The sequence below is a fragment of the Ammospiza caudacuta genome, chromosome 1 (assembly GCF_027887145.1).
Source record: "Ammospiza caudacuta isolate bAmmCau1 chromosome 1, bAmmCau1.pri, whole genome shotgun sequence".
Taxonomy (NCBI): domain Eukaryota; kingdom Metazoa; phylum Chordata; class Aves; order Passeriformes; family Passerellidae; genus Ammospiza; species Ammospiza caudacuta.
In genome coordinates this window covers 116,161,416-116,184,983 of record NC_080593.1, presented here as the reverse complement: position 1 = coordinate 116,184,983, position 23,568 = coordinate 116,161,416, and the positions used below count along the sequence as shown (strand labels likewise).

The window sequence follows — 23,568 nt, the reverse complement described above, 5'->3', positions numbered from 1 at the left end:
TCATCAGAACAGGTTAATGCTGGAAAATTTCCATAATACCATTTCAAACTACCTCATGCTACACCTTGGCAGCCTGTCCAGCAAGTTTATGTAACACTAACTATAACCTCCTACTCTCTGAACAACTGTTCTTTCTATGCTCCCTCTCACTTCCCAGAGCTCTTTGGTTTGCTACAGGAAATGGTTTGAAAGACAAAGTTACATTATCTTGAGCTTTTCTTTTTGGTTTTTTTTCAGTGTTAAAATGAAGCTTCTAGTGAACTACTGGCCAGTGCTGAACTGTTAATGTTTTCCCAAAAGTTGCTAAAGCACAGTGTAGCTATGCCATTAAAGGTTTTTGAGAAGCTGTTTTCAAGAATAGCTGAGGGTTGGTTCTTCTCTTCATGCCCTCTAGGATAAGAAACCACAAGAAGGAATGCAAAAACGGTGGGTTTGGTCCTTTTCAGTTTCTCAAAGTTGTAAGGAAAGCAGAGTCCATTAATCTTGGCAGTGGTGATAATCAGAGATTCCCCTGTTCCACATGAAGCTACCCCTGGATAGAACATCAGCTGTTTGTTTTATCTCAAATCACTGCCATACTACTAGCTTCAGATTAAGTGTTTATTAAAATTAAAAATCACCATACAATAGAAACTATTTACATATTTAACTGACAGTCTGTTTAAACTGCACAGTTTGACTGAAGGAAGCCCCTGGAAAAGAAAAGCCATGAATACTTCTGCTGCTGAGCTTCAACTGCAGGCACACTGAAGCTTTCTTAGAAAAGTTTTAAGCTTCTGCAAAGTACCATTTGCCTAAATAACTGGGCTGAAGGATGGCAAAGATGTGTACTGGATTTCAGCTCTAAGAACCAGTGTCACATTGAAAAAGAAGTAATTGTGCTGTGCTGTGGTTACACTGCAAGTGCACTAGCTCATCTGTTTGGGTAAGTAATTTGATAGAACAATTCCATGTAAAAAGCACAGCAACTTGCCTTCACTTTAAGAATTAGATTTGTAATACTAAGCAACATGTGACAGTGTCACTGCAATATAATTTGATATCTTATTGCATGTTTCCACAAATTGTTTTTGATAGTGCTAGAGCTAGTTTTAGCTTTCAAACAGATTTGAGGTTAGTTGATTAAAGCAGCAAAAATATAAGGAATATTCTTGAATAACCACAGAGGATTAAAAATGAAGATTAAAATATTTTCACTGGTAACATTTTTAGCGACTGCAATCAAGGTATGAACTTCCTTCAGAGTCCTGGGCTTTTCCATGGACTTCAGATGATTCCATGGACTTTGGCCTTGTGGGAAGCTGAAGCTTGAACACAGAGTGAGGTGTGCTGCCATGTCTGCAGTCATGTGTGTTCATCTTGCACTTCTGCATCTGATGCTTTTGTAATGCTTTGGAAATCATTTTAAATTTAGGGTTTTACAGCAGAAAATCAGATTTTTTTCAGTGTAAAGAATGACATACCTAACTCTTCCTCAAAGGAAACCTTGACACTGTTTAGAAAGCCTTACAAGAGGTGAGTGTACGCCTGATACTAATGTGAAATAACAAGGATATAAAAATAATTTTTGCAATATGCTGTATTTCAAAAGAGATGATTTAAGAATGTCACCACGTCTTAAATCTGTAAGTTCTCCTTTGTGACTTTTTGTTTCGAAAACAGCTGTTCATGCATCCTCTCAACACTTTTATGAAGGTCTCCTTGTAACATATTGCATGATTTAGATCCTAAGAAGGTCTTGTCAAACTGTACCAGGGCATGACTGCTTTCCTTCCTTCTCCTTCCTGACCCCCAAAAAGCCTGTTTGCTTTGGGGTGTTTCTACAGATGCAAAACACAGAGCCTTTAAGGAGAACTTGAAGCTTTAGAGGAACTGTTTTAACTAAATAAAAACATGATTTCTCTGCAGAATTATTCTGCAGCTTCCACACTCAGTTAAGACATCTGAATGCATGAAGTAACTGGTTTGAGCAGTCTCTTCTAAAGATAGTCTGTGCCAATGATCTACGGCAATAGAAAAAGTGTTCTTTGTTCTATGGCTGTTGTTGGTACTGCCCTTCTGTTGCCGTGTAGAAGTCATCAAGCACACTCTGTAGGTAATCAAAGGTTGGCCTCTCTTCTGCTTTGTCTTTCCAGCATGTTTTCATGATATCATAAAGCTCAGCTGGGCAGGTTTCCATGCGTGGCATCCGGTACCCACGCTGAAGAGCAACCATCACATCAGAATTGCTCATACCTTCAACAAAAAACAAAGAAGAAAGAGTTGATGAAATTATCTCCATTCTTAGAGAAGTTACTCTTTCTTTTTTTTTTTTTTTTACTTCACTCTTAAGATCTTCACCCACTAGTTTAACATCTTTGCTAGTTATTAAAGATAGCTCCTGGCATCAGTTCAATAAACAAAGTCAAGGTGTGCACCAGCAATGAGGGACTTGCTCTGAAAATCCTGGTGGGAATGATTCCATTACTGCAGCTAAGCACCATAACTTGTACTGTCAAGTCTAACAAAACTGTGGGGAAAAATCACAATTCTTATCTCCAGAACTACCTCTGCTCTGTTCTTCTGACCAATCCTGTCTCCATTTACTCTGCTTCCTGTGGTGGTGTGATTCCCAGCAAAAGCCTGCCCTGGCACCAGCCTTCATCTCTAGCTGTAGAGCTGCTGCTCTGCTTGCTGGAGACCCATCCATCCTGAGATGGAGAGCAGCCCCCCCGTTTGACCACACTGCAGTCAGCCTGCCCAAAATTTCAGGATTTCTTCTACATCAGCTTTTGTGTAAATGCTGCTGATTGCAAGATACTGGAGAGTCACTCATGAAATCATTAACTGTAATAGGTAACTTCCCCTCTTGTCCTACTCCTGTCATGCAAAACCTACTTGCCAGCTATGCTGATCTTTGCTTTTTTCCCCTACTTTGGTTTTCTTCCAGAGGATAAGAACTGTAAGTACCAGCAGTGCACCCTGCATCTCACGTGCCAGCTAATGTCACATGAGAGTCCTGCCCTAGACTCCATCCTTCTCCCCCTTTTTTAAATTTCCTGTCACCCCTCCCCACCCTTTATCAAACCATTGAGAAACTGGTTCTCAGAACAGTTTCAACACCTACTTTCAGGAGGTCAGCTACACTAGGGCCAGCTTTTGCTATTTTAGGCTCACCACTTCCTACCCAGAAACCTGCCTTTGGGCTTGTCCCTTCCTCTGCAAATCTGATCTAACCATGCCAGTGGCTGCATTGCCTTCTCTGGCACAGACTCTCTTCTGTACTCAGGGATGCTGTTTGTTCTGATGGCTGGGCATGCAGGGAGCACCTGTGCTTCAGCCTAGAGATTCATGCTCACCAGAGAAGGCTTTCCCTTTTGGAAAGGGTATCCCAGCCCTCTCAGCCACTCCTCAGGCTAGATGCTCCATGTGGTGCAGTTCTGCCTGAGACTACAGCTCCTCCAGGTTTGTTTTCTCAGGCCATTCAGCCTCTGGTCAGGTTCATGCAGGACAGTCTCCTGCACACCCCAGCTCCCCAGAGGTGCAGGGAGGGCAGCTCTGCTTGGCTGACAGGAGGGAGGAGGGGTCCTGCTCTGAGCAGGGTCAAGAGTGGAGATGCAGATGTGGTGCTCTCCTGAACCCCTGGTGCAGCTCTGCTGCTGCAGACCCTGCAGACCTTTACATGCATTATCTGACTGCTGTGGGTTGAGCCACTTGGCAGGTAAGGACACACTTGAATTACAACCAAATGACAACTTTATCCAGTATACTTGGATTATTCAAGATGACCAGAGCTCATATAGCTGACTTCAGCTCAAGCTTGTTGGCTTCAAGCTTTTCCAAAAACACCCACAGCCATGTAATCTGAGTCTGGATCAAAGTGCTTACTTTGGGCACATCTTTTTTATTTTCAGTTCCTCTTTGGAAGGAGAAGGGAAGTTTTCCTGAACTAACACTGCCCATATGCAGAAAAGAAGTATTTCAAAGTAGGGGAAGGGTATGTTGTCACAGAATAAGGAATTACTGCTATATAGAGACAAATTAAATACAGGAATAAATTCCATAAAGTATTTTATAGAGAACAGTGATTGGACTGCCTGAACTTCAAGAAATGGGATTGTATATAATATATGCAGTAAAAAAGTTATTCCTACCCTACAAAATCTTAGTTAACCGTGCTGCTATATGAAGACTGCTGCTACTGGGCTTTTATGCAGAATGGGGATGATTTTTGGGGTTTAAGTAATTCATAGGATTGTGCTTAGATCTGCTGTCTGCAGGACTGTTACCTTATGAATGCTGATGACAAGCCTGTGTTTTAGCTACCCTGCAGGAAAAAGATCTGTTTAATATCCATTTGAGTTCAGAAGCAAAAAATGAAAACATTTTATAGCAAATGTCATGTACATACTTCCATGTGTTTGGGGCTTTATTTAAAACAAAAAGGGTTATCCACAGTCCAAACAGTATTCTCAAATAGCTACTTGTTTAACTTCACCTTTTTAAAATTGTTTCAATTTTTTTCTTTTAGTAGCTAAAGAATCACCTGTCTTACCATATCTACATCCTAATCAGTGACAGAAATATATCCCACATACATATTTATCACACTTACACCCTCTTGAATGCTAAAGTTTTGGTACATGTCCGTTAATTTATGCTGTGGTACCTGTTAGGTTTCACAAAGACATATTTGTTTATGTTAGGGCCTGGGAAATGATGTGAACAGAGTGGTATGGAGGAGGAATCCCACTGTACAGAAAGGTCATACCTTGTGAAGAGTCCCAAGCATAACTGGAATGCAATTATGGATGCTGCCAGTATTGACATACTATGTGATCACCTAGAAATCACGTTTGAACTACCAATTCAACTTTTGTGCCTAGAGAATCAGATCCTTGTTTTAGATTTCAGAGGTAGTTCCTGAAACTCTAGTTCCACTAATGGCTTTGAGTTTCTCAGGAGGAGAAACAGCTGTTGGAATTTAAGAACAAAGATCACAAAAGCTCCAAACTTCTTGGCTAGAAATGCTTCCTACCAAGCTGAGTGCAGGTATTAGCTACTTGCCAATTTCAACTCCAGCTGTTTCATATGCAGCTCTATGCTGAATACTCTAGTTGCTAGAGCTGGTTAATAATTGAAAATAATAGTTTGAAGCATTCCCACTAGAAGGGAAAAATCAATTTACCGTTTCTGTCCAGTTGTTACTGGTCACAATCCATCACCAAGTTACTATTGCCATGCTGGGGTAATTTGCCCAAATCTGTCACATCTCCTCGTGTAAAGTAGATTGGTCACCCACATATTTTGCTGTGATTCTGGTGCTCAGAATAAACTTTCAGTCTAACAGGCTATTTCAATTTATACTTCTATTTAAAATAGATGTATATCTCTCATCCATTTTAATGCAAGCAATACTTGCAAATATTAAAACAAAATACTTGCAACATTAAAATCTTCTAATATGCAGTCAAGAGCCTTCCATATGTAACTGCTGGTTGATAAATGAATCCACAGCGCAGGGAGTATTTATGGTGCTCATAAAAATGCTCCCACATTTAAAAAAATATTGCCCAGACTTCCCCTAGAAGAGAGATTTTCCCACAGCAGTGCAGCAGTACCGTGTCTGCTGTACAGATTGACTTTATTCTCAGAATAGAACCATGATATGGCTTATGAAGGTAAAGAGAGAGCACATTTAGCTGCAGAATTAAGTATTGGATTGGGTTTTGTATTTTTGTAGTGCTGGTTTCCAGGAGACCTTGTAGGTTTGCTCAGAGAAGGACCATTTTCTAAGCAGAAATTCTTCAGAAATAATCTTGTGAGCCCAGCTCCATGCAGGAGCTCTCTGTACACACAGGCAAGTGCTAACTGGGAAAAAAGGCATCTTGACTGTGGGAAGAGCCATGCCTTACTTGGCTGCACACCTCTCCCTTCTGATCCTTCCCATCTCCCTTCCTTGATTCTTCATCCATCCTCCTTAAACAGTGCTTCCCTAGCAGTGTTTAAGGAGAGCTTTGGGAGGACCTGCTGTGCTGTCCAGTATTTCATAGCCCTCACCTACAAAGTGACTCAAGCAGCCCTATCACCTCTTGAAGTTCAAAGGGGCTAGTCTTGAGCTTCAGTGTTTTCCTGGCCTAGAACTGTGCCATGAGAATGTCTGGTTTGGCTCTAGCTCTGTATGGAAAGTCACTGTGTTCTCCTATAGCTGTGTAAAGTTGGCTATCCATCACTCCTTTCCCACTGCCCGAGTCTTGTGGGATTTCCCATCTCCCTGTGTCCAGAGGTGTTTAGCCTACTGTCACTTCAGGGATTTGGGTCTGCCTCTTGACCATCTCTGGCAGTTCAAGATGCAGAATTCCAGCTGCTCATGAAGTGGTGAAAATGTTTTCACTGTTTAAACAGCAAGAGCTGCTGCACTGGAAGCACCAGAAGAATTTGCTTGGATGAAATACCTGGTGTCCCTTTCCCGCCAGGATCCCAAGATTCCTCTCTGAAGTTACTCTGCCCATGAGATGGGCAGTGCAGGTGAACATGGCTGTACTTTCCCCATTTGCCCACCAGAGAAGGGAATTTAGGGCAATTTCCCATAACCTCAGTAAGCTTAAATGAATGCAGTCTGTTGCCCAGAATTAATCATCTTTGCCTGACATGTAACAATTTTATGTGCATAAAAGACCCCTTCATACAAGGTGTCTCTGTGTGCTGGAAACATGAATATTTAATTTTACATTATATATATTTAACATATATATATTTTTTGTTTAACAATGAAAAATGAGACATGAAGCACACGACCATCTCACGGCCACCCAAAGCAGCTCCATTTGATGTGCACACCTCTGTGGCCTTGTACCTGACTGTAAGGAACAATAAACATTAAACATTCCTAGTGGTACATCAACACTGCTTTAGGGTGTGCTTTCATATTTGTTTAGACTAGGCTAGCACTGACAAATTACTACAGTCTATTTGCTTGTGAAAACACACTTTCTTAGTACCTTCACATGTTATGTTATTAAAGACCCCACATATTTTATGTTATTAAAGCTTACAGAGCACTGTTAGGACTTGCAGCACTGCATCCTCGCCATGGGACTGCGCTTCTGGTGCACAAAACAGGGATGTCAGAAACACACGATCTGCATTTGCTGCAGTTGTAACACCTTTAGAACATATAAAAATGACTATATACCCATGGTCTCATTACTCTGTTTGCTGAAATTCACCCTGGAGAGGCATGTACCTTACACATACAGTAAGTTTTCAAAGCAGTATGATTACCTGTAAGACATTTTTCCAATCATCAGTGTCACTACTGCCAGCTCTCCAGCTCTCTCCCTGAGTATTTTCTTTGCCTTTTAGCACCAAAGTATAAATACAGACTAAAACTAAAGGTCCATACCTGGATAAGGAATCTTTCCATATGTAACAATTTCATACAAGAGAATCCCAAATGACCACACATCAGATTTAATAGTGAAAGATCCATAGTTAATTGCCTCTGGTGCTGTCCATTTAATAGGGAATTTTGCACCTAAAAAAAAAGCAGTCTCAAATAGTCACTTTAATTCATTTCACATTCAGCCATAGATGCAAAAGCAGTAGCAAGACATAACTTAAAAAGTCATATCTTAAATTACTGTCTTTCATATCTAACTAACAGATTCCAGAAATTGCCATATAAAAGCAAACTCCTTACAGTCAAATAAAAACATTCAGGCAGCCTTTGTTGGGAATACTATATTAATTCATTTGACAACAGGGAGTAATACAAGCAGAGTCTCTCTAAGCCCTTTTTAGCCTGCTCTAACATCATACCAGGTGAGCTAGGAAACTTTTCTGATAGCAGAAAACACATCAAAGAAACTTGACATAAAAATTTATAACCTGAGAAGTTAATTTAATCAATATACAAAGTCCAGAGCTAGCTAAACCCACAGATATGGGTCTGTACCTCTGAAAACTGCTTAACCAGACCCTTCCTGCTGATCTATTGAATTACTACAACTCAGTGCCTGCTGAAGAGCTCATCTTCCTTTAATCTCAGCTGTAGTGTGTTGCTCTCTTTCTTCATATTTTAGTTCTTCCCCTCTTGCCTACATTACCAGAGTATCCGTCCAGACTGTGAAAACCTGAGGCTGTGTCTTTAAAAGGAGAAGGGCAAAGCCAGCCAACAAACCACTCTGAAAAGCTATGCTTAAGCATGGAAGCAAAAATAAAAACTTTTCACTACAACCAACAGTGCATTTCCTGAAAGGATCCTTGACAACATTAGCAAAACACGCATGGCCAAACCCAGACATACACCTTTCACAGCAGGTTTTTCCTCTGGCCAGTCCTGACCCTGTTATCTCCCATCCATGTGCTGAACAGGGACATGACCCAGCCTTCCAGGGTCCCTGCAATGCTGCTGAACATGTAAATTAATGCTCCAGCTCCTCAAACAGCTTCCAAAGTTCTGCTAAAGCTTTTCTTGTTACCAGCAACTATACCTGCTAGGGTTTCCTCCTTTGAAAGGAGGTCCACAAGGCATTTAAGGATTTTAGGAGAATTTAAGATCACAGTTTCTTGGCCTTTAATTCTGTGAGATGGAAGCTGAGACTATGCAATTATTTTGTTCAATTTAGGAAAAAATGGTGTGCAGTTAAATACTGTAGATTGTCCTTGTCTTTCAAATTTATTTAAAATAAACTCATCAAAAATCTTGGGGAGCACAGAAAGGTTGTTTCCTTTACTCGTTTTAGAAGTTGGCATTAGAATGCAGCCCCTAGGAAGCTGTTACAATACTTCCTATCCTTGGTGACCATATTTCTGCTAGATACAACCTCACTGCCTCCCAGAGGCAGAAGCTTTAAAGACAAAAATAAAAATACATACCTTCCCTTGCTGTGTATTCATTGTCTTCGATCACTCTTGCTAATCCAAAATCAGCAATTTTGCACATCAATAGATCTGAAACCAGAACATTTGCTGCTCTCAAATCTCGATGGATATAATTTTTTCTTTCTATGTATGCCATCCCTTCTGCAATCTGTAACCAAAAGAAGAATTATTTTGATATTTCAATACCATAGAGCTCCATTAGCAGGTCTGATCCTTCTTTCTTCAAAGGTATCAGCAAAGCCACATCCATCTATTCATTATTGGTGCCTTTGGAGAATTTTTTAGATGGAAGCCAGGAAAGGGGGGATTGCCATGGAAAACCTATGCACAGATCCAGCCCTGCAAAACTCTGCCTATGGTAGCAGCTCTGAAAGAATTATTCGGGTGAGTAACAGCTGGCAGGATTAGAGACGTATGGAAGACATTTCCTGAAACAGAATACGGAATAAAATGTTCCTAAGATTTCTATTAAAATATCTTCTTTCCTAGTTTATTTTCTAAATACTAAGAAAATAGAAGGAATTAATGACTTAGGATACAGGTTCTCTGATGAAGCATGTCCCGATAAAGCGACAGCGCAGAGAAAGTTAAAAAACCCCAACAATTTTCTATCTACCCAGCATAAGCCTGGACAATTAAGAAGCAATTACTGAGATAGGAGAAACACCTTCATTTTCTTCTGCAACATGTACCTGTTCATACATGAGGAATTTTTGGCAACAGCCAGCTCTCAGATAGTATCATAAGTAAATATAATCTGCATTTCAGCAGCCCAAATTGATTTCCAAACCAAATTAATAACCTCAAAAATATGCAGAGGGGATGATTTTTTTCCAGACTACTTTTTTTTTTTTTTTTTTTTTTTTTCAGGAAAAAACAAAAGAAGATAAATTGAGATAATAGAGATAATAGTTTCTAAACTCAGAGTAATAAAACTGATGTGTAGACTGTATCCTGTCAAAAAGTTTAAACAGAGTTAAGAAAAAAGAAACCCTGTCTTTGGGAGCCATCAGTTTTTGTCTTTTTTGTGAGACTGGTGATGGGACATTCCCAGTCAAGGTTCCACCTGTGCCACAGGTGTCTGGGATGCCTGTGGGGGGTGTCAGACCCATCCTGGCCATGTGATTTGGGAGCCCCCACGCCCTCAGATCTGCAGTGGAGCAGGGAGGGTCCTTCAGCAGTGCCAGTCCCTGGCACCTCACCACAGGCTCTGTGCTGTGCCCTGAGGAGCCAACCATGCAGGGATCCCTCCCCAGCAGCAGAGGTGCTCCTTCCAGCTGAGCAGTAAAGCAGGCACAGCAGCTGCCCAAATTGAAGAGGACATGAACATCACTTCTGCTTCTTTGTTTTTCAAAAGTCCCCGAGGGGTGCTGCCAAGGCACTCGCTGCCACCACTTACAACACAAACCTCACAGTCTTTGTTCCCCTTTTTTGGTTTAAGCAATGGAAAAATAGAGCCACTTGCCCTCCCACTTCCTCCACTGCAGACCTCTTGTTACAGTCAGATACATCCTTCAGAGAAGTGTGACATTGCCCTTGTACAGTGCAGGGGGGTTCTCACACCAAACCAAGAAGAAACTCTGATGAAGAGAATGAGCAACACCTGCATTTCACATTTTCTAGAGGCAAGTCAAACATTTACTAATGAAGGAAGCAGCTGCTGGTGAATAATTGCCACAGAGAATCCTATTAGGGGCTTACAGACACCACAGAAGAGCAGTATTTAATTTAGAGTCTGCTCTGCCTCTCTCTGCTCCCCATGCCATTACATGGGTTTGGGGAGGAAGCAGAGATGAAGAGGAAGGTTTTGCTGTAAGATTGATGCTGAGTTTGGACTGGCCAGCATGGCAGATACACTCAAAGTGCAGACAGGTCTGGTAATGCCACCAAAAATACATCAAACTCCACAGAGGAATCAGCTTCCCTCCTTCCTCCCTGCACAGAGATAACATTTGGGTGAACTGCTGGACAGGGAATGAAGAATCACTTCACAAAAGAAACATTTGTGATTGTGATATTCAGTTTCCAAGTCCAACAAAGAAAAGCCATTGGAAAGACGATTTTATTTCCTCTTATTTGTGCTAGATTCACTGAAAAATGAAGAAAATTCCAAAGTAGGAAAAAATTAACAGCAAGGAATTTTGAATCAGCGAAGGAGGGGAAACACAGCGACCAAACAACTGAATTCACGCATCTGGTCATGTTAAACCTTTGCTTATAGGAAAAGAAGAAATAAAAAAATTGATATTTTTTGATTGAGATGGGTGCCAGAGCCCACGTGATAACTCCTAATGATTATTGTTGGGTTTTCATTGCCAAATGAAATGTTAATGCTAGAGAAATTCATATGAACAAAAGAAAATTAAAGCCTTTCCCCCTCTCTTTTAATGATCATTGGTACCTGTCAAGACTGCTCAGCTACACGTAACATCTATTTGGGAGCAGAATGGGAAAGCTAATTTGGACTTCAGGAATATCTTTTGTGGCTTTTAGAAGAGAATTCTTCCTACACTACTCAAGTGTTAGTGCAAAGAAGAAGTAGTTCCCAGTCACCTTTAATGAAGTACTGACACACACTTCTAGAAATACCCAAATTAAATCCTTTCAAAAAAACCCCAAACAAATCTCTACATATTAGGAACTGTGCAGCCAGGGTAAGAATGAAAGAAAAGTCCTCCAGGAGACTGTGGAGGTGTTACTGATCTGGACAGCGCTGTCTTTGGCCTGGGATCAACCTTTCAATAGCTGTACCTTTCAATAATGTCCAGATGCATAATAAAATAAAATATACTTCTTGATCACAGAGTTTAAAATAAAATATACTTCTTGATCACAGAGTTTTCAAAAAGAGTTCATCTTCCTTTGTCTATGAAGAGGGTGTAGACACTTTGTAGCTGGCCAGTGAAAACTCTTGCAAAAGACACATATCTTCAAATGATACATCAGTGTAATAATAATTTTCAGTTTGTAGTAGTGCTTATTCTAAAGGTGAAGTCAGGAGAGGCTGCAAAATCATATTCCTCTTGTCCCAGTCAAGCAGCTATGTAGTTAAAGCAGATTCACAGAGGAAAAAAATTATTATTAAAGTAATGTATATAATTATGCACTGGAACATTAGAGTGTATCATTAAAATTCAAAGAAGCATGAAAAGGAGTACACAGTGGAAGTGTTACAATGCCAAATAAGACTTAAAATTAATTGTAATCTAGGGATGACTTTCTACCATGATTTTAAAAATGAGGGTAGAGAGGAATTAAAACACTGCATCAAAAATCTCTATTAATTTTATTCTTAGTTTACTATGATTTCAATGACACTGTAGCCTTGGAAGACAGAAAGAAGTTGCCAGTCAAGCTGTAGATCATGGAAGAATTAATGAAACTATCAGCACTGCATGACTGTTTTTAGGACAAAGCTTTGACCCTTTCGAAAGTTATGAGTTTGTTTAGTAAAAACAGGCAGTTTTCCTAAGCACAGCCCTTACACATGTGCATCCTGCACAGAAGGTAATGGATTTGCATAAGAAGCAGGAAGAGTTTACACATACAAAAGGTTTGCTGAATTTCTGTCATATGTTTTCAGCAGATCTAATCAAGCAGGAACAACTATGAATTCAGGAAATGTGAAACAAAGAATTGGAGGCTCTTCTGGTAAATTGCCTCTGAGGCAAGACAGAAACCAGCCAGTAAAACCCCGAGTCTTCCAGTTGCTTTAGGAACTGAAGGAGCCAGGCTGGTGCTGACTCCTACAGGAAATGCCACAGCTCTACTCTGTACTAAGGCAGACAGAATGTGCAGATAGAATGTGCTTGAAGATATGCTTGCAAAACTCAGTTTCCCTCAAAACATTTTAATTTCAGAGACCTCTAACATTCATCTCCAATGGATAAACTTGTCTTTGCCAGGGCATAGCTAACGTTAAATTCCTCCAGCCCCTATTCGTATGCACCGATTAAAACATGAGAGATACCTTCAGCTCTGTCAGAGAGCAGGCTGCTTTAGAAACTGGGCTGGACCACTTTCCCAGCAGGCATTTTCTTGCCATCTTTTCCACAAACCTGATTTCATAAATCGTGACCATTAGTACAGAAAGTAAACCACCAAAGTCCAGGCCCCACAGCTGTAAGTTAGGGTAGGCACCGATGTAAGTGTGACCCACAACAGCTATCTCTCCAAAAATCCCCACCAGCAGGTGTGTTCACCTGTCCAAACAGCTAAGTCAGTATAGCAGAGCAGCAGTGTAATGTAATTTCTTGCTTGAAAAATGCTTACTTTCAAAAAGTTGTTTATTTCACCCAGAGGAGCAGTCCTCATTTTGCAAAGTCAGAATGTTTCACCTCTTGCAAACATATATTTTTTTTTCAAGACTATTCAAGGCAAAGGCATAATGAGCTCAGGAGCACTAAACAACAGCCTGGCAATGCAAACAACAACCCACAGTGCTCTTGACTTGGAAAATCAGCTTCAGCTGGGGTTTCCTGTACAACTGCCTTCTTTATCCAGCTAATGGTCACAGAGACCACATCCTTCTCTCCCCTTCTCGCATTCCCAGTCCCTCCTGTGTTTGTAAAATCACAAATGGATGAGGGCAAAAAAACCCCTAATGCTCAGCTACCATTTCTTGCATTTTCAGTGATCCTGAGAATCTTGGATTAAGCAAAGTGCTTTGCCAGAATGGTATGATCAGAGAGTAATGAAGAGCTCAAGTGTGCGTCCACCGAGGAAAAAAAAAAAAGCCTGATCTTATCTAAGAAGAAGAATCCTCACCTCTTCACCACAAGCTTCCTTCTATTTTAATTTTAAACTCTCCTGAAACATACCTCTCCAAATTTTTTTTCCCCTTTGGTCTGCAGAGAGGTTAACATCACTTCTGTAAGAATAAATTAGTGTTCCATTGGTCCAAACCAGAGTCACGCCAAAAAACTCCACACCTCTTGTGTTCTCCTTTACACACAGCCTACATTCAGGAAAACTGTGATCCACAAGTTACCTCAGCAGAGGTCCGAAAAGATTTTTGTCTATCTTTTGCCCTAAAGATCTATTAATTAATTCAGACTGCCAGAGACTGGTGGAATGTCTGTGTTGGTCAGAGGGAAATCTCTGGTCTGGAACCACACACATGCAGCCTGCAAGTCTATTCCTCACACTCCTGTTATCACACAGTGGCATTAAGGGCTCTTTACAAACATGCTCAAAAACCCTACAAATTCTTTCCGTAAGAAAAATCCCAGTATCTCTGTTCCAAAGTTTTGTTTGGGCCTCAGCCAGAAATCCTCAGAGAGGCATTCCTGAACGTCCCTTTAGGATGACTGCAAGCCAGTCTCAGGAATTTCTCTTGATGGTCTACATCCTATATGGCAAGAGGGACTTCTCACACCACCTGTGCAGCACAAGTCCAGTGCAGGAGCTGGCTGTGAGGGGCTGCTGTCAGATCAGGGTGACGAGTGATGTCCATTTGAGGTGACCTTCAAAGCTCTGAGAATGGCAATCTCTGACCCTTGTTATCTCAGAGATTTACCCAAGCTGTACACAGAGTTGCTCTTTAGCTCATTACCCTATTCAAGCCTTAAATTTCTGAAAACACAGCATTAATTTAAGATGAACACAACGTCCCTAACTCCAACTAAAAGGTCTGCTGTGAAACCACATGTGCTTTTCTCTCCCCATCTCAGGTCTCCTTTCACATCAGCACTCACAGATATTCTTTTCTCTCTTGAATTCTACACATTATCTTCAAAGCTACCTCTTTTGTGCCCACTGTCACTCATGTCTTCAGACCATGACCTGGGATCCAGCAGGTTTTCTGCATCTACAAAGCTTTTATCCCACTAAAAATAAATTCTCAAGGACAAATTTCCCAAAGAGTTCAGAAAATTTAAAGAGACTATAGCCACACTAAACCAATAACTATAGGAAAAATAGCTCTTCCATTGAGTCTATGTGAAATAAAAACCTATATTTGATATATTTAACATTTATATAACAATAGTAAATATATAATATACTATAGAATACAATAGTTTCTGTTGGAAAGGACCTTCAGTGATCATCTAGTCCAACTGCTTTACCACTTCAGGCCACCTTAACCAGAAATTAAAGCATATATCAAGGACATTGACCAAATGACTTTTAAAATATGACAGGTTTGGGGCATTGATCACCTCTCTAGGAAGTCTGTTCCTAGGTTTGACAACTCTTTTGGTAATGAAATACTTCCTAATATCTAATTCTATAATTATTTGTATAGCAATAATTACATTAAAATTCATATAATGTTCTTATTGTGAATTTTTGCTGTAAATTCCTAATGTTTTATTATACCTATTATTTTTTTCCCATTTTTTCTCATGAGTTACAACAAGTTAACATAATAGGGTACAACAATCTGTAAACTCTAATGCATATTAAAAAAACCCCAAGAAAGGTTGGTTAACAATAACCTACCAGAAATGTCATCATTACCTACTAATAACATGAAGTACAACCTGCAAATGCAGAATTACTACTCTGTTTTTGTTACATGCCTCCCTGAATACCCAGTTCTGATAACTGTCCAAGACAAAACACAGGGCTCTGGGAGCTTTGATTGAGGCTTTGACACACAAATCACTCAGGAGTCTCTCTTCAGATTTCCTTTAAGACATAGATAACTTGTATATTTTGAAACAATCATCCTGGTTCATAAATCATACACTAGTACCTGAAACACCATTTCACAATAATTTACCTAAGAATTTGAAACCAAGAAGGGCACACTGAGGTTAAGAGGAGTTTGACCAGTTAACCTAACTTAAGAAGTAAAAAAATGACACATTTATTAACTCTGAAAGGATCTGCTAAGCAAAAACTCACAACTTGTCTTTACACTTTCAATTTGTAGCTGCTCAAATTGAAAGCAGCCTTTTCACAAAGGAAGGCAGCTGGGTACTGCTGCCATCTGAACAGGTCACCAGCAGTATTTAAGAGTTAAGCCTAACCACATATTCCTTTTGAAAATTCTTCCATCTGCTTCCTCCTTTCAATTAACTATATTTACTCAAAATTGACCTGTAAATTACATTTTTGAAATGTAAAAATCCTTAGGATAAAATGGCCTAGTATGAGTTTCAGACTCTAAGAGAAGTAACCTCAAAATATAATTTTGAGCACATTTTTTAAGCTTTACCTGAGCAGAGAAGTCGATTAGCTTTGGAAGCAACAATTTACTTCCTTCATCACTTTTCAGAAAATCCAGCAAACTTCCTGTTAAAACAGAGAAAGATTAGATCAGTGCATCTTATAACAAAAATAAACGCCACATTGGTTCCCCAATTTTCTGGGTAACAAAACTGATGCAGTGACGTATTTTCAAGTTGACTACAGCAAGAGAGTCTCTTTGCATGGTTTAATGACAGGAACACCCAAATCAGCATGTCAGACATTCAAGTTTTGCTGTTTCCCTGGCTGTAGAAAACTCCCATGAGATCACACCTCAGTTCAATGGGGCTGAGTTTGATAAGCATCCTACTCTTTCCTACCATCAGGAAAGCTATCTAGGAGAATCAGATACATCAATCCTTTCCAAGTCATACAGACTAAATGCCTCAACATTTGTTCATTAAGTTACAGCAAAATTGCTTGAAAACAGAACAAAACAAGAAAAACTACTATCCAAGATAATCTGAGAAGGAAACTGCATATTTTGTCATGCTCTATAGAGTCCTTTCCTAGTAGTGCAGCCACCCTTGCAGGACCATTCCTCACTCACCTTTATCAATTCAAGTCCCACATAAGGCAATTCCTAAGGTTTGTTTTAATTGCCTTGCTATGATATCAGAAACAAAAGTTAGGTAGGGAGTCCAAAGGAACCAGAGCTATTCTGGGGGTTATCCTCTAATTCAGAAACAATAGAAAATGCTGCATTTAAGAAAACTGTAAAAATGTTTTATCTCACAAATGAAGTAATGAGTCATAAAATTAAAGCTTCAACCCATCTTAAGGATAGGTGCTCCTCCCTTTAATATTTGAACATTCAAAAATAACTCTATCATTCCTTTCTTTACAAAGAAAGGGAACTAGTTTAGGAGAAGCAGAAGAGTTCACTAAACTATTGCTTGCAGATTGTCGTGGTTTAACCCCAGCCATCAACCAGAACCCATGCAGCCACTTGCCCACCTCCCACCAGTGGGACCAGGGAGGGAATCACAAGGGTAAAAGGTAGAGAACTCATGGGCTGAGGTAAAGACAGATTAATAGGAAGAGGAAAAGCAAAAGCTGTGCACACCAGCAAAGCAAAACAAGGAATTGATTCAGCGCTTCCCATGGGCAGGCAGGTGTTCAGCCATCTCCAGGAGAGTGGGACTCCATCACATTTAATGGTTACTCAGGAAAACAGACACTGTCCCTCCTTCCTCCTTGTTCCCTGCCTTTCTATACTGAACATGATGCCCCATGGTCTGGAATGTCCCTCTGGTCAGCTGGGGTCACCTGTCCTGGCTGTGTCTCCTCCCACCCTCCCAAGCACCCCCAGCCCCCTCACCAGTGTGGCAGCACCAAAAGCAGGAAAGGCCTTGGCTCTGTGCAAGCCCTGCTCACTGATAACAAAAACATCTCTGTGTTATCAGCTCTGTGTTCAGCACAAATCCAAAACAGAGCCACATTCACCTACTGGGAAGAAAATGAACTCTAGCTCAGCCCAAATCAGCATGCAGATGCAATGTTTTTCTCACCTTTTGCCATGAACTCTGTTATAATATAAATAGGCTCTTCTTTGGTCACCACAGCATAAAGCCTAACGAGCTTATCATGCTGAAGTGTTTTCATGAGGTTGGCTTCCTCCAGGAAGGCTTGCACAGACATTGTTCCAGGCTTCAGAGTCTTCACAGCCACTTTGGTACTGTTAAGATAGTAACCTACAAGGAGGGAACACGATCAGTGCACTGAAGTCACTCTGCAGCCCACAGTGTCCCGACCAGCAGGAATTCATAAAGCAGGTGAGGTTGGATTCCAGGAATAGCTGAGAGCCTGAAAACAAGTGCCAGATGTAGCACAAATATTTATGCTAGAATTCCTTCTTATTTTGCAACTTATACAGCACTGCAGAGAAAAATGATCCATTCCCTATTTTTAGAAATCAGTTATCTGAAAAAAAAATAAAGCAAGCAAATGATCTTAGCTCATACCAAGTTTCCATTTACAAGTAGCCCCTGAATACTTGGTCAAGGCACATTTCAATGAATGTCCACTTAAATTGCCTCAGAACAATAGAGTCCAAGGACTGGCTGGAAATTTCTGAAGTATCTTAAATCCCATGATTACACTTATTTCATGCATGCCAGTCTCATGCTTACAATCCTTCCTGTAACCCTTGGTGCTCAAAACGGAGCATTACGGGAAAGTGCAGCTGAATGGTTCTCGTGACCAACAAGGACACGCTGCCAGGACTGCAATCCTGCAGTGCTCAGCACGAGATTCAAAATGTGATAACTTCTTATCACACAGCCCATGCCAGGAGTGGAGGAGACTGTGGCTGTGGCTCATTTCTCTCTTTTGCAAACCTTCTAACGTAACATTCTAATTCTATAAAAAGCAACTAGCAGTAAAGAGAAAAGCACAGAATTATTTTCAGATTACATGTTTGACAAACAAACAATAAATGTCAAAGAAGCATTAAAAATATTGTGGTGAGCACTTATCCTAAAGTTTATCTTTGCCCTAAAGTTCACCTTGTGAAGTCATATAATTTGAAAATTGAAGAAATAGAAGAGAGAGAAAGAGGGATATAAATGCAACTTTTATCCCTCCCCATACCTATTGCAACACTGTAGAAATATTTCTCAGAAGAGGTGAAACCTTCATGACTCAACAAAATAGCTCATTTCCGTATTCAGCAACAATCCAGATCATTGCTATGATGGATACACCTCCAAACTGGAATCCATCATTTCCTTATGGTATTTATTGTCCAACAAAAGAAATCAGTGGCAAAGCAAGGACCTAGCTTCCAGATCTTAAGTGCTTGCTCTGAGCACTGCACCTTTTTGAAGAAGGATCATCACCTGAGAAAAGCCACTATGCCACAATCACAAAATATTCACCTGCATGATTATTTAAATCTATTTTTCCAAACATGGTCAGGTCAAATCATAACAAAGACTCTAAGTTACCTAATAGTAAGAAATTACAGTTACAGGTCAAATCCACTCTCAAAGCTCAGGTATATGATTTATAACTACCAGAATAACAGAAAATAAATATATTTCTCTCTGTTTAAGAAGCAGAAAGACTATTTGTATCATTTCTACTATTCCATTCCATGCCCTAAAACAGAGCATGAGCTCCACTCTCAATTGGTTGAATTCTCTACTGATAACAGAGAATACTAATTAATACAACTATTTAATTGTTGTATTAATAGAGAATACTAATTAATACAACTATTTCAGTGGAGAAATTTTGACCAACACACTTAAAATTAACTATCTAACAGTATTTTACCTTCACTAAAGATATCCCTCAAACTCAGGTCTTTTGTTTTAAAAAAAGGTAGTTTGCTTTACTACACCATCTCTGTGATACTGAGGTTTTCTGCTGTAAAGAAGTCTACTTGACTCTCTGGTGGTATTGTGCAAAACAAATAACTGGCGAGATTACCAGAAATACCTGATCTTGGATTTCTCTCTTGTTCATTTATTTCATCATGTATTGGGAGGGATGGGACACCAAAACAAGATGGCCATGAGCTCTGTGACCACACTCTGGTATTGCTAACAACTGCAGAAGAAAATACACTTCCAAAGCACACATTACTTGTATTTTAATTCGGAGCTTATTGAATAAGAGAATCTTTTACACCTGAGATGCAAGCAAGATGTGACTCATTAATAAACTACACTATAATCATTGCATTTGCCTTGTTAACTTTCCTCTTAGCCCTGCTTGAGAATTCTCTTCATGGATTATTAATACCACAGAGCATCATGATTCACATCATATCAGTTCTCATTAGGAACAAAAATGCATAAAACATAGACCCTGCTCTTGCAGTGCTGCTCTGCTTCACCACATCACTAAAGCAGCTGCCCAGATGCACTGAACTCCATGGTCTAAAAACGTTTCATACCATGGCAGGAAGGCAGTCTCTTTGCAGTTTTAGCCACTGTTTAAAATCAAATGTGAAGCAAGCACTACCATGAAAGTCTGAGGATCGTGTGGTGATGTCTCACGCAACAAGCCATGTTCTTTTTTACATATTAGAATTTAATTCTCAAAAAAAATTAAGTGTTTCAGTATTTATTTTGCAGTTGATTACTATTATTTTGACAGAGTAGTGTCTTGCATAGCCAGGTTGTCCCCAGATTCTTGCATGGGTTTAATCAGGCCAAGGTGTGATATGAACTTATAATAGACAAGTAAGGTTGAGCCTACCATTTCTGAACAGGACTGAAGATGCAGAATTTTGTGAACAAACCTCTAATATGCAGCTTTCTCCTTCCTCTGCTTTTCCAGTAATTCCCTGGGAACAACTTGCGGGAGCTATGGAGATATGACATTGCTAGAAGGCATAATGGCTGGAGCAGCTACTGTTGGAGGATTATTGGGAAAGAGTCTGAGGAGCAGCAGCTTCTCTGCATCCAGCTGCACATCAGCACTTCACTCCTTTACCTCCTACAGCCATCATTCAGCTGCAGGACAGAACAATGCAGCAGCAGCTCCATCTCTCACTCACCTCCACACAGCCCATTAAATGTGAAGGCAGAAAGCCCAGGCTGCAATGATGACCAAAACGAGCACATAAACAATAACTCGGTAGCCTAAACCCAGAAAATCTCTATAAAATGCATAAAATTGCACTTGTATTGATAGAAAAAAAAATGGAAAACTGATAGCAACTTTTCTCTGTGTAAAAGTAACTCTTCAGAGCTGGAGGAGATTCACCTGCCCGTTCCACAAAACAGATTTTCTGCATAGGTCATACAGGAACACAGCCAAGTGCTGGGGACATATGGAGGCCTGCTTTTGTTCCTAGGATTTTCTTACTCTTTCCATAATATAAGTTAATTTCCTCCAAACTGTTCAAGAGGAAGATGTCCACATGGAAGCCCAGAAAGTATTTACAGAGATACTAAAAAGAAAAAAGACCATAAAAGCTATAATTGCATATCTTCACACTTCAGTATCAGCATTATCTGTATCTCTCAGAAACATATCTTTCCCATATCTCTCAGAAACACAGAGGGGACCTGTGGAAAGCATCTGTGTCCAACTCCCCAAAGGACACCTAGAGCTGGCTTCCAGGAATTGTGTCCAGTTGGTTTTTGATTCTCCCCAAGAATGGAGACACCACAACCTCTTTGGGCAGCCTGTGCCAGTGCTTGGCCACTGACACAGTGAGTGTTTGGAAGGAACCTCTGTGTTTCAGTGTGTGCCCATTGCCCCTGGCCCTGTCACTGGGCACACTGAGAAGAGCCTGGCTCCATCCACCTTGCATACCTCCTGCAGCTATTTACACACTCTGATAACATCCCCTAAGCTTTCCCTCAAAAGAGAGGTGCTCCAGTCCTCTCATCATCTTTGTGGCTCTTTGTGGGATTCTGTCCAGTAGCTCTGCATCTTTCTTTACTCAAAAGGACAATTCCTCTGAGTGGGACACTCTTCCCTCTGAAAGCACAATTCCAAATATCCTTTATCAAGAAGAAATTTATTTAGTAATGGAACCATGGAACAACATTTCTAATTCACATGATGGCTGAAAAAAAAATTTTGTTCTCTGTGAGATGGCAGTGCAAGAACCAGCTCTCAAATCAGGAGAGCACAGCAACCAGATTATTGCTCAGTACTCCTACATAACTCCCTGGGTGATCATTACAATACACACTGTTTGCTGACACCCTGCACCACACAGCTGACCTAATATGCTTTTCCATCTTGAACTTCTTTGGTTCTAAGTTTAACCATGCTCCTGATTTGAGAGGATCGGTGCCATGCAAATCATCTTTTTCGCTTCAGAAAGAAAGCAAAGAAGAGGAAATGCAGCCATTGCTTTCACAGTACATTAGTTTTTCTCACAGTGCAGCATTCAGACATAGGCCTCAGGCCCAGTTTAGATGTTGAAATAATGACAAAAACAAGAGGAAGCATCTTGAAGCAGAAACACCCTTTTAAAGTTTTATTATTTTCTGTGTCTATGTGCAGAAGTAGTCACTTCCCAAAATGATCTGCATTTTCAAGCAGGTGATTAGCTCCTACCACAGTGTTTCAGTGTAAGTTAAACATTTGTTGCTCCGGTTTATTAGGCAGAAATAACTGAACAATGGTTGACACTTGTCCTGATTAGTATCTAAATTGTCACTCATGTATATCATAGCTAGAGGGTTTCTTAAGCCTCTTCTCGTGAAGGCTGATAAAGGTTGAATTTGGCTATATTACATTAGAGATGTGTTGCTTGCACTTTTTACGTGATTTATACCAAAAGATTGCACCTGAGACTCAGTTAGAGCTTTTTGATTGACACTGCAGTTGAGTGTGTTTAATTTGCCACTCAAACTGCACCAGTCCATGCTTTGCTTTTCTAAATGAGAGCATCTCTTCAAAGCAATGACATTCCTGTCAGACTGACACACTCCCATGGATTATCAGAGACCGCTTCATAGCTTTGTGTCTTCTAGCCAGCTTTGGGACACACTTCTAAGTTGCTCAGAAATGCTCTGCCCATAGAATCTTAGATCTTAAAATTAATAATGATCATCATCATCATAATCTGATCTTTTATTATAACAAATTTATTCCTACTTAAACATAATGTCCCATAAAACAGATTTGGGGAAAGGCTAAGAGAATGACTTGGCCTGAAGAAACATCTTAATGAAGACTTTGGGAGGAAGATATAGTTAACTCAATTAAGATTCTAAGTGGCAAAAAGTGTGTAAGCAATGAATAGTACATAGAACGTGCAATGAGGAAGCAAAAGAATAATCTGATGTCAGAAGGGGCAGCATTTCAAAAGCAGGATGATTAAACCATTTCCACAGAATGTGACACTGGGCATAGCACCTTGCCAGTAGGAAGTCACTAAGGCTGAGGAAATAGTGCTTGTAAGCCAACAGAGCAGGTTATTCAGGTTACAATAATTAATGCTATCATTTTCTGCTGGGCATATATCAATGTTTACAACTTGGAAGTCTTATGACAGTTTTATTATTGCCTGGTGAGTCAAGGTATGGGCTGTTCAATCTCTACATAAATCACCTACTTTCTGAGCAGCACTCTGGCAGACAACACTCTTGGGTTAAGTCTGTTCCCTTTCTTCACCCAGCATGGCAGTACCATGCACTACATTGCAGGAGGCATCTTCTTCACAAATGAACTATGATATCACTATCCACAGTTCACTAAAAGACACTGTTTCTTTCTATTTCATATTCTTTAACACTTTCTGATTTGAAACAAAGTTTTGAGAGGCTCATTGGTTTTGAGATTCAGGAGCCACATCTTACTATAATCTTGTATTTCTGCCTCAAAACATAACAAGACTTCATTGTCCTTGACCTTCTAAATTACAGTGCTTACTCACTATTTTTTTCCTTTAAAAGACACCAAAAGGATTTGTTCCACTTCCTTGTCAGATATCTACCCCTTTTACAAGCCCTCTCTCCTCACAAGAAGGTACATTCTGGGCCTGATTTTGCTGTTTTACAAGTATACAGCATCAGGTTCATGTCCAAT

General features: G+C 40.1%; 1 protein-coding gene across 5 annotated transcripts in view; it reads right to left on the bottom strand.

Annotated features, from left to right (window-relative positions):
* Window positions 1–586: 586 nt before the first annotated feature.
* LYN (LYN proto-oncogene, Src family tyrosine kinase) overlaps window positions 587–23,568 on the bottom strand; it is a 49,648-nt gene continuing 26,666 nt past the window's right edge. For all 5 annotated transcript variants that reach the window (XM_058816517.1, XM_058816508.1, XM_058816533.1 and 2 more), the window contains exons 9-13: window positions 17,574–17,756; window positions 16,031–16,107; window positions 8,860–9,013; window positions 7,385–7,516; window positions 587–2,235 (exon numbers count right to left, since the gene is read on the bottom strand). In XM_058816517.1, coding sequence (XP_058672500.1) covers window positions 2,033–2,235; window positions 7,385–7,516; window positions 8,860–9,013; window positions 16,031–16,107; window positions 17,574–17,756 — 749 coding nt within the window. In that variant the 3' untranslated portion in view covers window positions 587–2,032. The remainder of the gene's footprint in view (window positions 2,236–7,384; window positions 7,517–8,859; window positions 9,014–16,030; window positions 16,108–17,573; window positions 17,757–23,568) is intronic.